Here is a 16,221-nt window from a genome sequence, read left to right as displayed (position 1 = left end):
ACATATTACCCAAGCATTTTAAGGGGTACAACATACATGTAGTTTGATGCAAAATAAATTGACTTGAATGATCAGATAAAAAAATATTAGCCTTGATAACAATTTTTTTTTAAGCTAAGTGGCCACAAATTTCATGGTTAAAAGCCCAAAATATTGCTTATTTATGATTTTTTGGTTGTTATCATTAAAGTCAAATGAGGTTAACACAATAATGCATTAAAAATAAAGACAATAATTTTGCACCATCTGTATTGTGCATCTTTAAAGTTAAAAAAAGTATCTTGTTAATATAATATGGCAGAATGTTTAGGCTTTGCCATTCAAAACTAGCTAACAGAATATTTCTTAACAAACAGATGGACAAAGTATATCACTCAAGCATCAGAAGCCCAAAAGCGTGCGGAGATCAACAAGAATAAAGCCCCTGTGCAGGAACAGACAACTCCAACAGAGACTATTGTAGAAAGCCAAGTGTGAGTAACCTCCCTTGTGTACTTTTTTCTGTAATATTGTAATAAAATGTAGGTGTGAGTCTTATTACAATTAAGTGGATTGCATGAAGAATAGAAACTAAGCTTTGATAATGTATTGCTTTTGTTTGAGTGTTTTAAATGAGAATGCAATGTAGTGTTCAAAACTAATTTAGAAAATAGTGTTAATGATCCTTGACTGTCAATTTTGTAATATACATAAAGAATAGACGCTTATCGGAGGAATTATGTTGATGACCGGTTGTTCATGCAAGTCGCACTGTGAACACATTCCACACACATTCTCATTGTGGACTTCTGCATGTATACATTCCACCCATAAAGAAGGCTAGGCCTTTATCTATATCTGTTCAAAGTTCTCTTCACAATTAACGAGTTCAAGCTAAGCAGATAAAGGCTTTTGATAATTAGTTGTCTACAAATGATTACATAACTTTAATTGTGAATGTGTGTATTGCAGTGCCCAGGAGGAAAGGGGTGAGATCCAGGACCTTGACGCGGACAACATCGTCCACCCTGAGGACATCACATTCAACGCCCCCGACATTAACACCGCTGTTCAAGTCATCACACCTCTCGGTACACAAATATTTCAGGAGTCTCATGGCAACACAGTAGTATCTTGCTATGGAAATACTGTCAGTTACAACTGTTTTGCTGTGAGCGATTTGGTTATCACCTCAGTCACCTGTTGAAAACTGGAGTAGAGAAGTTACTTTTGTGTAACATTATATTGTTCAAATCTTATTGAGGAAAACAAGTCTCTGAACAACTGCGGATATAATTACTTTGAGTGTTTGCAAAAATAGTTCAAAAGTCCAGCTCTTGTTCCTTTTTTGCATAGAAAAAGTACTCTTAAGTTGATAACTTGACAAAAAATAACGAGTAGGGTAAAGATTTTCTGGGGGTTTTATACTCAAGGAACGTATGCCAAGGTACATGGTCACTTATGTACCACACACTTTAATGACCTTCTTTTCATTGCTACAAAATCTTGCTGAATTTTCCCCGTAAAATACCACTTTAGTTTATTTTTGTGAAGTCGGCAATCAAGGCTTAATATCATACGATACCTTCAATCCAAATCATAAAGAACATCCAGATGAAAAATACAAACAGATACAATTCACAATTCTGAGAAAAGATAAAAGATAAGCAGCTAGTAGAGCGGCATGAGTGCAGTCCTCTAGCTCGTGCCAAATACTAACATGACATTCTTCCCCCACCCTCTCTTGTTCGCAAACAATAGTTTTCAAATGATGAATACACTATGCCAGGTAACGCTTTTGTAAGGTTGCTTCATTTGTCTGTTACATTTCTACCTTTATCCGAATTGTTTGCTTAATGTTACACTGTTCAGACTTTTCGTATACAAACTGAGATTGTGACGACAGTCTTACATTAGGCCATCAGTTTAAAAAAGACACCTGCCTGGCATTCTGTACCATCATGATTTGTGTGTAAAATGTTAGCTTGAGTTGAGGTTTGGTTGTTTTTATGTTGGAGTATTTTGAGCCCTGTCCATTGTATGTGTAAACCCCAAACTGCACCCTACCTGTCACTAATCATAATGGCTCACTGTAAATTCCATGTTACTTATATGTTGCAAGGGCAAGCTGTTCAAGTTATATTTTGTGTTCATCTCAACAGTAATCAGGATCATTATATTTTGCTTTTAATATTTATTTCATTTTGCTTCTTGCTTTCTATTATTTCCCGGTTATTTTGGACGCATTTCCAAACTTCCAATATTGCCTAATTCTAGTATAAAGTCTACGAAATGAAATCAAACTAATTGTTTTTCATTGTTACAGTTCAGCTTCATCTTCTTTCCCCAAATCCCCCTTTCCTTAAATTACCAACTTTTTAATTCTTCAAAATTTGGCCGAAGAATCCCCACAAAATACAACAGTAAAAAGCAGCTTGCCCAAACATGCTTAGCAATCTGAAAATAAAATTGTTGGGCAATATTGAGCACAAGCATGGGGTCTCTTGAACTGTTACTGTTGTTATGACCATCACCCTGCTAGGTTACCAGGCAACCGGTTACCAGGCAATCAGTGGATGATGCAATGATTTTGAATAATGAGATAACTCAATTGTTGTCTACAACTCTTGCTATAGAAACTTGTAGAGAGATTGTTTTTTTGTTTTTTTTAAATTCTCTTTAAGCAGAATTATTTTGTTACTATGTACAATGCCTTTTTGCCAGGAACATGTCTATAAAACTAAATAGTAACATGAAGCACTCATTGAATCCTGACTGTGCCCCCTTGTGTAGCTGTCCTGCATGTGTCTGTAAGTGGTTGCCATGGTTACAGAGAAGCTGCGACAGAATGATGAGAACCTGGCCATGGTGCTGGAGGAGAGACAGGGGCTGATAGCGGAAATCCTCAACATTCCCCAAACAGAAGTAGCCAACAAGGTGCAGGTGGGTCACATGCATTGTTTTGAACAGTTTGTAAGGTTTACCAAAGGATTCCAGTGTTACCTTTAATTATTTGAAGACACACTTAGATTTAATAGCCTAATTTTAAAAAAAAGTTTTTAAATCCTGTGTGCAGGTTTTGGTGGTGATGTATGTTGGCCATAATATTGAACAGTTTTTTGAGTTGTTTAATTGGAACTTGGTACACCCATATTCAATGACAGTATGCTTATTTGCAGCAAGTTTTTTCATTCTGCCTAAACTTATTGTTGAGTGCCACTTGTTTCGGAGAAAAGGGGAAGAGCACTGGCATTTGTTTCCAGTGATCTTGTTCTGAAATTTGGAAATTTCATTTGTCATAGAAATTATACTCTTTGATGATCATTCGTACACTAATGCTTGGAATCAAATCAACAAGCTCTGCTAAAACTCAGAATTTGAATCAGCCTGGAAAGTGATTTACCAGTGCACAGCTTGCAGGCTTGTGCTAAATTTGACTGCTCTTCCATGCTCACAAAAAAATTCATTCAGTTTTAGATCAACCAAATTTCTTACATTGCTCAGTTAACAGCATTTTTTCATTATTAAAACCCTTTCCTGTACACCCCTATAGGATGTGGTTGAGGAGGGAGAAGGGGAGCCCAACGACCTGATAGCGGCATGCCAGCACCAGACCACGGAGATTTTTGACCTCATGAAGGACTCACCTACCCCACTCGCCGTCACAGAATGTATGTGGCTTAAATCACTGTCTACTGCTCCTAATAACACAAAAATATTTATATTATGTATTGATGGAATGAAGATATAGGTGTAAAACATCACAGGTTATGACTTTAATGCCCAAAGGTAATGAAAGAAGGAAAGTGGCTTTGATATTGACATTCCATATGTATAACGTTTCAGAAATTGTTGACTGCATGAACTAACAAGTGAATACTAAACGATCATGTCTGTTGACATAAACAAAGCATGATTTGATGTGACAATGACAACCAATAGAAACTGCATGGACATTTAGCTGCTTATCTTTATTAGAAAAGGATGATGATATTTTGAAAGATAAGCAACAGGTTTCCCCATGAAATTTCCATCCTAAGGTTTGACAATCTTCCTGTTTACCATCCGGAGGTTCCTGGTAAAAAATTGGGTTCCCTAATATTCAAGTAATTAACAAAAGGTTAATCCATAAAAAGTCAGTTAACTTTGAGGGTTTTAGGGATGCACATCATGTTTGAAGAGTAACATTGGCGAGAAATGAGCCAGGAATACAGATTTTTATGGTCAATGATATTACTGCTTGTTCAGAAATAAAACATGGTCCCCCTTTTTTATTCCACATGAATAGAAAACATGGTATTGTGCAGTTATAAGATACATATTGAGTGTCTTGTGAAGAACTGTAACGTGATTGTTTACAGCTGGCGAGAGGATCGAGTCTGTAGAAGACCTAACGTTGCCCATTCCCATGGACAAACTTCGGGACATGGCCAACCGCATGAACCAGATACTCACAAACCTACTGGTGAGTAGCAGGGTACTCAGGTACTCCAGGCTTAGTGTACACTGGGGTGGTATTCATTATGCTTCTTTACTCAGATCTTGTCATGCTTCAGTGACTTGATTCTCTGAATGAAATTATGTCCGTTATTTCTGTTCTACATTTTTAACTTTTTTTCTTTGATTTTTAAGTTTTCAAAGGTGTTAATGAAATACCACCCCTGTATTTTGTTTATATTTCGATGGTTTTCATTATAGTTGGTGATTCCAAAAACTAAATCCTGGTGTTGTGAAAAGTTGTTCACCCTTTAAGTTTTCAATTTTAGTGTATGTTAGATAATTATTGACGATATCATGTCTTTTTACAAGGCATAGCTTGATGAAAATTTATAGGACCTGACTTTGCTTAAAAGGTTACTAAAATACAGGTCTGTTTCGTTTTTAAAATATTTTAATCGATTAATTTGAGAGTACAAATCAAGCTGAGCCGGTGTAGGACTTGATTAGCCTGGTGGATGTTGAGATGCATTACCGGCTTTTTAAACGTGTTGGTGCCTGAAGTAGCTGATCACCATCGCTTTCACTGTTCACTTTTAGGCCTGTAGAAAACACTATATTTGTTTCGTTAATTATTGTATTCATGGTTTGGAAAGTGATGCTGTTAAGATGGTATTTTCAGCAAGAAAAAAATCAGCCTGGCAAAGTATGATACATGTATTTATGATGGTCCTTTAAAGAAATTTAGAACTATCTGGAGTTTAAACAAATCTCTTTCAATTCCAATTTTGTTAATGGTGTTTTGTAAGGACATTTTTTATGCCAAATCAGTGAAATATTCCTGTACCCAGTTTATGGTAGAATACAAGCCTTGATACAGAAATCTGTTCTTGGCAAACTGGGCCAAAATTGTAAGAATTCGGGAGTACAGAAATTAGGTTTTTACATAATTACCCATCAAATAGACTTACGGAAGAAATGCAAATATTCTTGCGGAGTTTTAGAGAAGCCAGTAGCTACCATGTCATCCTATTTCAAATGTTGTCCCATTGTTGTACATTTGTAACTGTAAATTTGTGTTTCAGAAGTTGTTAGAACATTCATTCCACTATTTCAGACCTCATTTTCCGTGTGCGTCATCATCTTTCAGCCAGCATCTAGAGGAATGTTCATGTCCATGTGGTCTCCGTACCGTTAATGTTATTTTTGTGTTTCATTTGTCAGGCACAAACTCGAGCAACAGCCAATCCCATGTCAGCATCAATGTCTCAGGTCAGGGCAACCGTTGCTAGGCAACTAAAACTAAACACTCTCCAGTCATTCAGTCCTAATTGGAACATATTTCTTTGTTACCAATCAAATGAAATCTCTCTTCACTTAACCTGATATTTCCATCTTGTATGTCAGCTAAATTGCTTCTTTTCTGCCTAATGCTAGATTGGATGAATTAAACTTAGGCCATTCAAAATTGATTAATTAAAAAAACAAAACATTTGTAAGTATTTGTTTAAATATATAAAATTAGGAGGCTTATCAGCTACTAAATGTCTCTATGACTGGAGGGGCAGCATCTTTGCAGACAGCAGTACATGTTTATTAATTAACACAGCTCTGCCTTGCTAAATCTGTAGCCCTGTAGTCACCAACCCGTAACATGCAAGTATGACTGGCTAGTTGTTAGGTAGTCAAAACTCATGTAAATAAATTGCTATTGCTTATCAATGGTTCTCTATTCAAACAAAACAAAATAAAGATTGATGTAAAATGTTTGCTTCAATCATAGAAGTAGAACATGTTTTGGCTTTAAAGTATTTATTTTAGTCAGAAAGTTTTGTGTTTTGGGCATAAATTATATGCTTTGCTTTAGAGAGTTAATAAACTATGGATGTGAAGTTTGGTTGGTGAATAGAAGGCTAGAGCCAATTGTTAAGATCCATGTTGAAAGGCTGTCACCACACAACTGTTATACTAACGTGATAACAGGACATACATGTATGGGAACTGGCACACTGAGGAACATATCAGACTAAAACAGAATCTTATACTGCTTATTGTTACCAAAAAGAGACTTGTCAGTTTCTGGACAGAGTGGCTTATTGATAATTTCTTAAAGACCATTGAGGAAATTCAATTATTATTATTTTTTTTTGAAAAACATGCAGTTTTTGTCTTGAGAAGCAAAAAGGAAATTATTACCAAATATTTTTTTCTTAATCTTTCTGTATCTTCTTGTTGAATAGTATTGTCAAGAAATTCCTGCTTTTTCTTCTGTTGGTATAATGTCATATGAATTTTGTAGCTATAGTTCTTGCCACTCTTTGTCCAAAACTGTACACATTTTTGATTATACAGACATGGAGATATATTCTAGACTGTCAGCCCCATTGTTATGTTATTCTTTGTCACACCCTGTCATGGTAGCTATTCAGTTTCATGTTTCTCAATCATTTCTGTGGCGGCCATTTAGATTTATGTTTTGCATGTTGTGGAAATTTGGCTGATTGTGAAAAATTAAAATGCACCATGTAAAAAAAACTGTTCGAATAATGCAAACAAACACAATTATTACTGATTTGCTTTGCTTATAGAACGTGGTTAAAAAAAATCAAACAATTTTGCATGTTTCAAAAATTGGTATTCAGTATTTTTGTGAACATTTAAATAGCTACTGTGGTAGAGTTATCACAATGCAATTCGAACTGCTTCACAAATCAGACATCCATCTATGTACACTTATGTTTATGAAAATGCTGTAGTTATTTTTTGTATTTTGAGATTGAAAAGCTACATCTGCAAAACACTAATTGCGTTTAAATGTATACAAATTACAGTAAATTACAGCTTTAAAGTGTAGCAAATATTAAAGAAATAAAAAGCTATGTCTGCAAAACATTAAAACATTAATTGCATTTAAATGTATACATACAGTAAATCACAGCTTTGCAGTATAGCAAATATAAAAGAAATAAAAGTGTATATATATAAACTTTTGTGTTTATAATCATATTTATATTGGAAATAAATGAAGCTTAACATGAAAATTGCTATTTGTTTAATGGAATTTAGATGCAGATGTGTGTGTGGATAAATACTCCCATGTACGCCATTGATGTGAATTATCTGTTTAGTTTTTTGGCCAAAATCACAATCAGCATAAAAATATAGGTTCTTATTCAGATTTTTTCCAAGAATGAGTAACTGCAAGTTGAGAGTTATCTTATCTAAGTTCTTTATCAGCTCAAGTTTTGCAAATTATTGAAAGTTCTCTAAAATTTTGGTAAGTGAAGTGATTTGATTTTCTTTAATCCGTTTGCACTGTTCTGTGAATGACAGTATGTTTCATGTTCTAGTGACTACATGCATGTGTTCAGTGTGCACTGTGTGTATGGTGGCAATGACCAATAGAAAAGTTCACATAAAGTAGTCTTTAATTAGAAATAATGGGCAAGTGTACCCTTGGATTGTCGTTATTGTTGAAATTATGACTTGTAATATTTAAATGATATGAAGAAGTATAAACTGGTTCATAGTTTGTGAATGAAAACATTTAACCTTTAGGTCTAGATAACTGGCATACTGTCTTGATAGGATTATAGATATATTTTCAAACGTAGTAATGCAAAATCCAATGTAGAGTTGTACATGCAGTAGCTCAGCAGCATGGTTGTATTATGACACAAAACCTCTGTTTCAGCCGTGCAAGTTTTAAACATTTCTATGCTATAAATTATGTTTTGTGACCAACATGCAACATATGTTCTTATAAAATGTCACAAAACTTTCTTACTTTCATTTTTCAGTTTTGATAATAGATAAAGTAACTTAAAAATCATTATTTATGTAATATGCAAGCTTTGTTGATTTTTCACCCTGAAGTTGACATTTAATTGTCCAGTATTTTCCATTATACAAGTTACAGTTGCACTCAACAACTTCATATAATTAACTTAACCCCTTTTGTTCCACAGGCTGCAGTCAACAGTCAGAATGAGGAGCGTGATAGATTGAGACGGGAGTTGAAGTTTGCACAGGAGGAGTTAAACCGTCTCCGTCGGATACAGAAGATCCAGATGGAGGCCCAGCAGGAGGGTGGGGATGCAAGCCTCGTGGGGATCAGTGTAGCGGCCGTCACAGGCAGTGGAGAAAAAGCTGAGAGGCCCGCCAGTCTCGTGTCTGAGGCATCCACGGTGTCAGAGTCGGAGGACAGCAAGACAGACAGCGAACAGGCGGAGGACCCGATCATTGTTGGTATGTGAACTCCAATGTCATTAACATGACAGTTTTTAAGTGATAAAGCCCAAATGAGAAATCACATCACATATACATGTAGGTAATTCTTACGCCCTCCAGTACAAATTATACCTCCTTTAATCATAATCAGATGCGTAAATAAGTGTGAAGCACACAATTGGTTCATGATTAAAAATCATGTTAGATTCTGTTAAGTACAAAACTGTATTTAATCTCTAAATAACCAATAATTTATCATGATTCGAGCCTTATTTTGTCAATTATTGATTAAATTTTAATTTAAGTTATATTAATTATTATATAAACATGAAAACTATTAATATTAATAATTAATAATGATATGATTTAAATATTATTTATTATGATTTCTTTTAATGATATCCCCATATCAATCTTATAAAATTGTATTTTGTATTGGGACTTATTCATCCAAAGGGACAAACTTCTTTGATTGTGTTTTGTATTTTGATATATTTATAGAGTTTGTGTATAAGTCATGTCATGTTTATGTCCATCAAGAAACTAATGATATAGTAAGTCTTGAAATTTGTTCATTCTAATTGCAGAAGTTGCAGAAGACAACATGCCTGGTCTTCCAATAGATCCAGAAGAGACAGGGCCCCTAAATGAAACACCTCCTGGAGGGTCAGATAGTTTAGTGGATGACACCGAGATAGACTATGAGGAAAATGCGGGGGCTGAGGTGTACAAATATGATGATGCTGAGCAACTAGATGAGGCTCTTCATGAGGTTGAACCTCCTGATGAAGACCATCTGGAAGATTTGGACACACCAGTTGTTGAAATTCAAGGCCCAGAAAGTGATCTAAATGATGATGATGATGATCATGAAGATGATGAAGAAACTGAGTCGGAACAAGATGTAGATGCGGAAATTGATGAAGGAAAGGCTGAAGATGAGGATGATACTGAAGGTGATAGTGGAACTGACACAGTGAATGCAGGAACGGCAGAGAGTGGAAACAGTGATGAAGCTGTGCTAGATAGACTTACAGGAGAGCCAGAGGGGACAGAGGGGGATAGTGTTGATGGTGATGGTAGTAAGAGAGATAGTGGGGAGGTGTATCATGATGCCGAAGACAATAGTGGTGATGACCCCGCAGCTGAACAGACTGATAACATTGGAGAAGACCCAGGTGGAACTAGTAAAGGGCAGAATAGTGAAATTAATGAATCTAGTATAGGTGATAATGTGGATAAAAGTGAAAAGGATCAGTGTGGACAGATGGCGAGTACAAATGATGAGGAAAATGAATCAACTAGCAGTGAACTGCATTCAAATAATAATGAAAAAGATGTGACAGATAAACAAGCGCAAGATTCTGGTGATCAAATACAAACTGATGCTAGTGTTAATAGTGTAAATGATAAGAGTGAACCGGTCTGAAGAAAACTAGTTAATAATTGGACAATGTTAGAAATACATGTATGAATCTACACTGTAGAATCAGCAGTATTGCTTAAGAGAAAGGAAACGAAGAAGATGAAAGAAACATCCTCTGTGTGGATTTGAAAGACAAACATATCTTTATCTGGCTATAATGGGTTAGACGAGTAGTGTAAAGTGGTCTAATGTATAAAAGATTATAAACAAGTTATTATGTAGAACAGAGTATATGCTACATATGTTTTCCAAAATATTTAAAGGGCAGATACTAATTATTTTTCATTTTTCTATACACTTATATATAGCCTAGCATTTGCCATTTTATAGCTAGAATGGAATTGTAACTCACCACCGTTGTTTATATTGTCCGGTATGATGATGTTTCATATGAGAAACAATTGAAGTTAAAATACTTCTACACTTTAACGGGAGAAAACAAATTGTACAACACACTTTTTTATTTCCACGAGGAGAAACAACTAAAGTTACTGCATAATTGGCTATGAAGCTAGTGAAACAAAACATGTCCCTGTTTTTTCATCCTCCAAAATTGTGATTTTGTGACATTGTGCCATTTTCTTGTTGTTTGTTTTCTACTTGTACCTGATCTTTCCTGTGCTAGTCTGTATTTCTGCTTTATGGTTTTTTGTGGAAATTTTCTGCAAAACATTTTTTCTGCACCCGTTTAACAAACTGAATATGTCATCTCTGTACTGTTTATAATTAGGAAATGTTTTATTTTTTGTCATGGCCATCTGGTCGGTAATGCTCCTCTGTTTCGATGAAAAGAGATACTTTTTTCCCCGCTATGTGTGATCCACTACTTGATAACTGCTTGAACAGATTCTTATGATGGCCATAAAAAGCATTTCGAGATTTGAAAAAGTTGTTAGTGACATTAGATAAAAGAACTGATCGACGGTATTCGTTTTCTCCTCATGATTGACTCCTACTTATCACAAAACTGTTCTGGTCTCTCATTGTGTGGCACAAGGCAAAGTACAGCTGTGGTGATTTTCTTACATTGATATTTGTATATAGGAATATGTCTGTATATACAGTAAATATGTATGTGTAGATAGGATATGTGTATAGAAATGTATAGAAGTTTTCTTTGTTGCAATATGTACTGAACAAGATGGAAATACCTGAGGTCAAGGTCACAGCATGATGATTTCTAAACCACTAATACCAGTTACCGTTACTTTACTATGTACAGAATGAAGTCTTTAATGTTTACTTATATGTATATTGCCTTTATTACTAAATATAAAGATACATTGAAACTGTTTTATCAAAAACATTGCTTTTGGAATAAAATTTACTAAGAAGATGTCTGCAAATATAAGAATCAATCATTGAACAAACTTTGGTAGGTTCATTCAACATTAACCCAAACTTGAAAAATGTGTTGGCTGTTTAAGGTTCCACATTTTGATATAAAATGTTTAGTATTTCAATGACCTTGACCTAGATATGACCATTGTATGACTGTATTTTGTTATATATATATATATATATTTACACAATTGTTTCCCTGCAATCAGGGATTGTTAGACATAGTGCTTTATTCATCATGCGCGCATTGTTCCTATAAAATGTGCGCATTGTTTATACATGTTTATATATAAAAATACATATATATATATACATATTTAAATAAACATGTATGTTATGTGTGTACATTTACATAAACATGTATATATGTGCACATGTTTTATATGTGTGTTCATGTTTACATATGTGTACATGTATATACATGTATGTGTACATGTATGTATACGTTTACATATGTGTACATGTGTATATACATGTATGTGTAAATACATGTATGTGTATGTTAACATCAGCAGCACATTGGTGCATCATGTCTTCATTTCTGTTCCTGGTTTACATGAAAATTAAAGCACCAATGTTCAAACATACGCTGTGTAATCACATGGTGACACATGAAACATATGTGTACACATGTAGACAAACACTGTGTAAACACAGCTTATATACTCACCATTACAACATTTCTGTGATTGTGTTCAACTGTACATACTACCTTAAGTCATTGTTAGGGGAAAGATTTTGAAAGTGAATCTTATTTAGGGGTTCATCCCTTGGTAGAAAACACTGAGCGTCAAGTGGAAAATAGTCCTAGAATTATGTATTGAATTATGTAGAAATATGAAAAGCTTTTTAACATTTACAAAAGTTCAACAAATTTTGTATGTATTAACTTTAATATTTGGTTATTATGATTGGTTATTTAATTCATAAATCTTGCAGTACTTCCAATACTAAGATTACTTCATAAATGAGAGTTAAAGCTATAGATTCTAAATACATAAATTTTTAAATGAAAATCTTGTGTTAATGTTTATTGACTACATATATATTCAGAACTAACTACAGATATTCGTATATTTGTTTAATAAATTGGATATGGGAATTTTTGCTTGCATGTTTTAAATTTACGAAATGGAGAAAGTCCGTCGAATCTACATGTGGTAAAGGTTCATATATTACTTTGCGTGTTTACCACTCACATACTTGTGCTATATTTGCTAAATTCTATTGAAAAAGCAGTCAAATAAATTATCAATGTTTGAATAATCACTGGTTATTCCCCTTTCTGAATAATGTGCAATAGTTATTCCAGTTTGACTTTTCTTCTTTGTTGACATTTTTGAGCCAAGAAGTTATATACAAGTACATTAGCAATTTCGTTATTATAGTTTTTTACGAGTTATTTATCAAGAAACGAATAGTCTGAATGAGTCATTTCTTATACTATTATTTAAGTGTGTGCATGTTAAAAATAACAGGATTTTCCAGTTTATATCTTTTATTGTTGTTGTTACTGACTTTTGTTAAGGTCATATCTTTGTTAAGTCTCCTAATTCTGAGAGTTTTTTCTAGATATTTGTAAAGAGTGAGGCCGCTATGCCTGACGCTGTGTATGTTGTTATATTCTATCATTATGTTGTATAGTATAGCCTGAAGTTATATTTAAAGTCGCTGTGTCGATTCTCTATATCTTAATTCTAATGCAACAATCTATTGATTATTGCTTTAATAAAATGATAAATAAATAATATCATTTCAGATTTGTCTAGTTTTCTTTTAATTTAAGTTTATAACATGCCAAGGTCATATTTCATTGCCCTTAATGACTTTTTTAAGTTTTTGATCTCTGTGTTTACACTGGCTATGGTAACAATATAACTGATTTTGAGGTCAGTAGGTCAAGGTCATGGTGCCCTTTACAACAAAGTTACCCTATCTGTAACTTTTTAATGACTTGTGATAGAGTCCTCAAACTTAGACATTGGTCATGGTCAGTGGATGAAACCTAACGATTTAATAGGGGTCAGTAGATGGATGTTGACAGTCTCCAGTGAATATATTCAGAAGGCTTGATCCTACGATCTTGAACCTTCATCTTTACATTAAAATTGATACTGATTACGATTTGACAATGTTTGGCGCTCTAGACATTCAGTTAAACCAAATAAATGTTATTGGAAAAGCAACATTGGATTGTCAGACATATTCTGTCAGCCCAAAGATTAACGTGACACTTGTCAATGCAGCCAAAATTCAAAACTTGATTGTATTTTAATAGTTGTCCCAACATTGTTTCTGTTGATGGAATTGTGTTGAATAATACAATGGAAACTACAGGGACAAGCCCAGTAGTAAAATACTCGACCCTGTATAGACACACAAGGTATAGAGACACAAGGTATAGAGACACAAGGTAGCCCAAACTGCACTTGATGGGCGACACATGTTCAAACACCACATCAATATATGATAGGTTTAACTGACTTGAAATGGTAAATATGTATGTGTATCCATCTGACAAGACCTGAACGGGGGGATAAATATGTATATGTATATCATATTTCTGTGGAAGCTTTTGTTTTGTTGTACGAATAGAATACAAGACAAATTCTGATGGAAGACCAAAGATGGGGCTGAATAGCTTTACATGCGAATCATAGTTGTAGTAAGTGATTGAAATAAGCGACAATTAAGGAGAAATGTTGAAAAACATATCAGGTGGGTACTCGCCTAGTGTTTTCCTACTTTAGTAGTTATTGTAGCATTATGCTGTTATATAAATAATTGTAGTGTAAATGATAACAAGGGGAGTAACTATACATAAGGCTATAAGAAAGGCATACTCGAGTTGTCTGTAAACTTGCGTTAAGCGCTATACTTGGGACTTGTGATTGTTATTGTTGAACTTATGAGAGGTATGCGTATGAACTAGTAGCGATTTCTGAGCTTTGACTTGACAAAGGGAAATAATCGCTTCGTCTGACTGGCGACCAATAACATTGAAATTGAAGTGAATAATTTTGTTGATTTTCGTAATAGCCGTCTGACTTATAATTTTTTTTATAGAGCATGATTTATTTGAGTGTTTTATCTATTGTCAGACATAGAAATAGTTTCTTTACAAAATAGTTAAAGAAAAGTTGAAAATAATGAGGTATTACTAAGTATTCACTATTCTGAGGAACGAATTACACCGTTTTGATAAGCGTCTTATCACAAGTGTTCCTTCAAAAGGTGAAGTTCACCGTTACTAAATAAAAGTGTGTTTTTTCCAGCGGATAACTACAATTTCTTTCATCATATGGACACCAAACGTGTGGTTAATGAAGAGTATGCGGAGAGAAAATTGATTTTCAGTCCGTTCCGTGGAACGTCAAGGTCACCGTAACTAAGTATGAATATTTCGTTTCCAGCGAATATCTACAGTTTTGTTCAACATATGGACACCAAACGTATTATATTGTAACAACAATTCGAAGAGCTCAATTGGGATTGCTTCTGGGCCCGTTCTGTTAAAGGTCAAGGTCACCGTTACTAAATAGAAATTTTGTTTCCTGCAAATAACTACATTTACCTACATCATATTGACACCTAACTCGTTGTGGAGAGCTCACTTTGGTTTACAGTTTTGTTCATCATACGGACACCAAACGCAGTGTATATTAAAACATGTGGAGAGCTCCAAATATGGTATATAGTAGGACACAGTAGAGGTCAAGGTCACCGTTACTAGTGATGAAACGATTATCGAGAACAATCGATAAATCGTCGCTGACAATGCTATGTCGGCAACAATCGATTGTGGTTGTCCAAAATCGATGTCGCTAATGTTACTTCCGGTAACTACGTAATTTTTGTTTGTTTTGTGGTCAAAGTTGAATAAATGTCAATCTTTCTTTCCGGTAAATTCTCGTTGAGTTCATTTTAACAGGAGATGTCACTCTCTTACAGAAATGCGGTGAATGTAAACACTTTTGCTGAACAACTTACAATCTCTCCCCAAATCACAAAATTGTAATTGTTTATATATTTCATGAAACCACCTTCAATAACCTGCCTCTGTGGTGTAGTGGGCCCAGTCTTACCTGCAAATACAGGGAATCCTGGCTCGATGCATTCTGTTTTTGAAAACTTATTTGGTATCGTTTATAATTAACCTATTTACTTTTTTGTGAAAATTTTATGAAATTAAAATATTCTAATGAAATGTTCAATATAACAGGTTATTGAATGTTTAGCTGGTTCACAAATATTTAATATGCTTTTACATGGATAAAATGCTCAGTTACTTACTTGATGCGGTGTGTATCATTTTGCAATTGATGTGCAATTATTAAATATGTGTTGTGTTCTTATGTTTTTCGTTAAATTATTAAAGACAGAAAAAGGTTATGGAAATTTACTTACCGTTGCCAAAAGCATGACTATAGCATCACACGTACTGATTCCAGATTTAACCATTTAAATGATCATGCTGATATTGTGTATAAAGAATGTATTCCTTACTCATATTATGAACTTTCGATTATTGTCCGATAGTAAATCGAAGTGCTTGGTCCGATTCGATTATCGATAGCAAATGGAGTCCGATTTTTAAACACTAACCGTTACTAAATAGTAAATTGGTTTCCGGCGATACATTTGAGGATCGTTCATAATATGGACACGAAAATTGGTGTATATTTTGAAAATGTGGATAACTTAATTGGGAAAGCTTTAAGGTCCGTACCGTCAAACGTCAAGATCTCTGTTACTGAATGTATTAATGTAGTTTCTGGCAAATAACTACAGTTTCTGTCAACAAATGA

At 34.3% G+C, this 16,221-nt stretch overlaps 1 protein-coding gene across 25 annotated transcripts in view; it reads left to right on the top strand.

Annotated features, from left to right (window-relative positions):
* Positions 1-13,171, top strand: part of LOC128234931 (rho guanine nucleotide exchange factor 12-like) — a 103,615-nt gene extending 90,444 nt beyond the window's left edge. For 23 of the 25 annotated variants that reach the window (XM_052949571.1, XM_052949568.1, XM_052949561.1 and 20 more), the window contains 8 exons: positions 357-473; positions 952-1,070; positions 2,813-2,922; positions 3,533-3,650; positions 4,341-4,444; positions 5,641-5,688; positions 8,385-8,664; positions 9,234-13,171. In XM_052949571.1, the coding sequence (XP_052805531.1) occupies positions 357-473; positions 952-1,070; positions 2,813-2,922; positions 3,533-3,650; positions 4,341-4,444; positions 5,641-5,688; positions 8,385-8,664; positions 9,234-10,075 (1,738 nt within the window). In that variant the 3' untranslated portion in view covers positions 10,076-13,171. The remainder of the gene's footprint in view (positions 1-356; positions 474-951; positions 1,071-2,812; positions 2,923-3,532; positions 3,651-4,340; positions 4,445-5,640; positions 5,689-8,384; positions 8,665-9,233) is intronic. The other 2 variants (XM_052949562.1, XM_052949576.1) reach the window with 2 other exon arrangements.
* The last annotated feature ends 3,050 nt before the right edge of the window (positions 13,172-16,221 follow it).

The sequence above is a fragment of the Mya arenaria genome, chromosome 5, assembly GCF_026914265.1.
Source record: "Mya arenaria isolate MELC-2E11 chromosome 5, ASM2691426v1".
NCBI classification, from domain to species: Eukaryota; Metazoa; Mollusca; class Bivalvia; order Myida; family Myidae; genus Mya; species Mya arenaria.
This window is presented reverse-complemented; position numbering and strand designations above follow the sequence as displayed.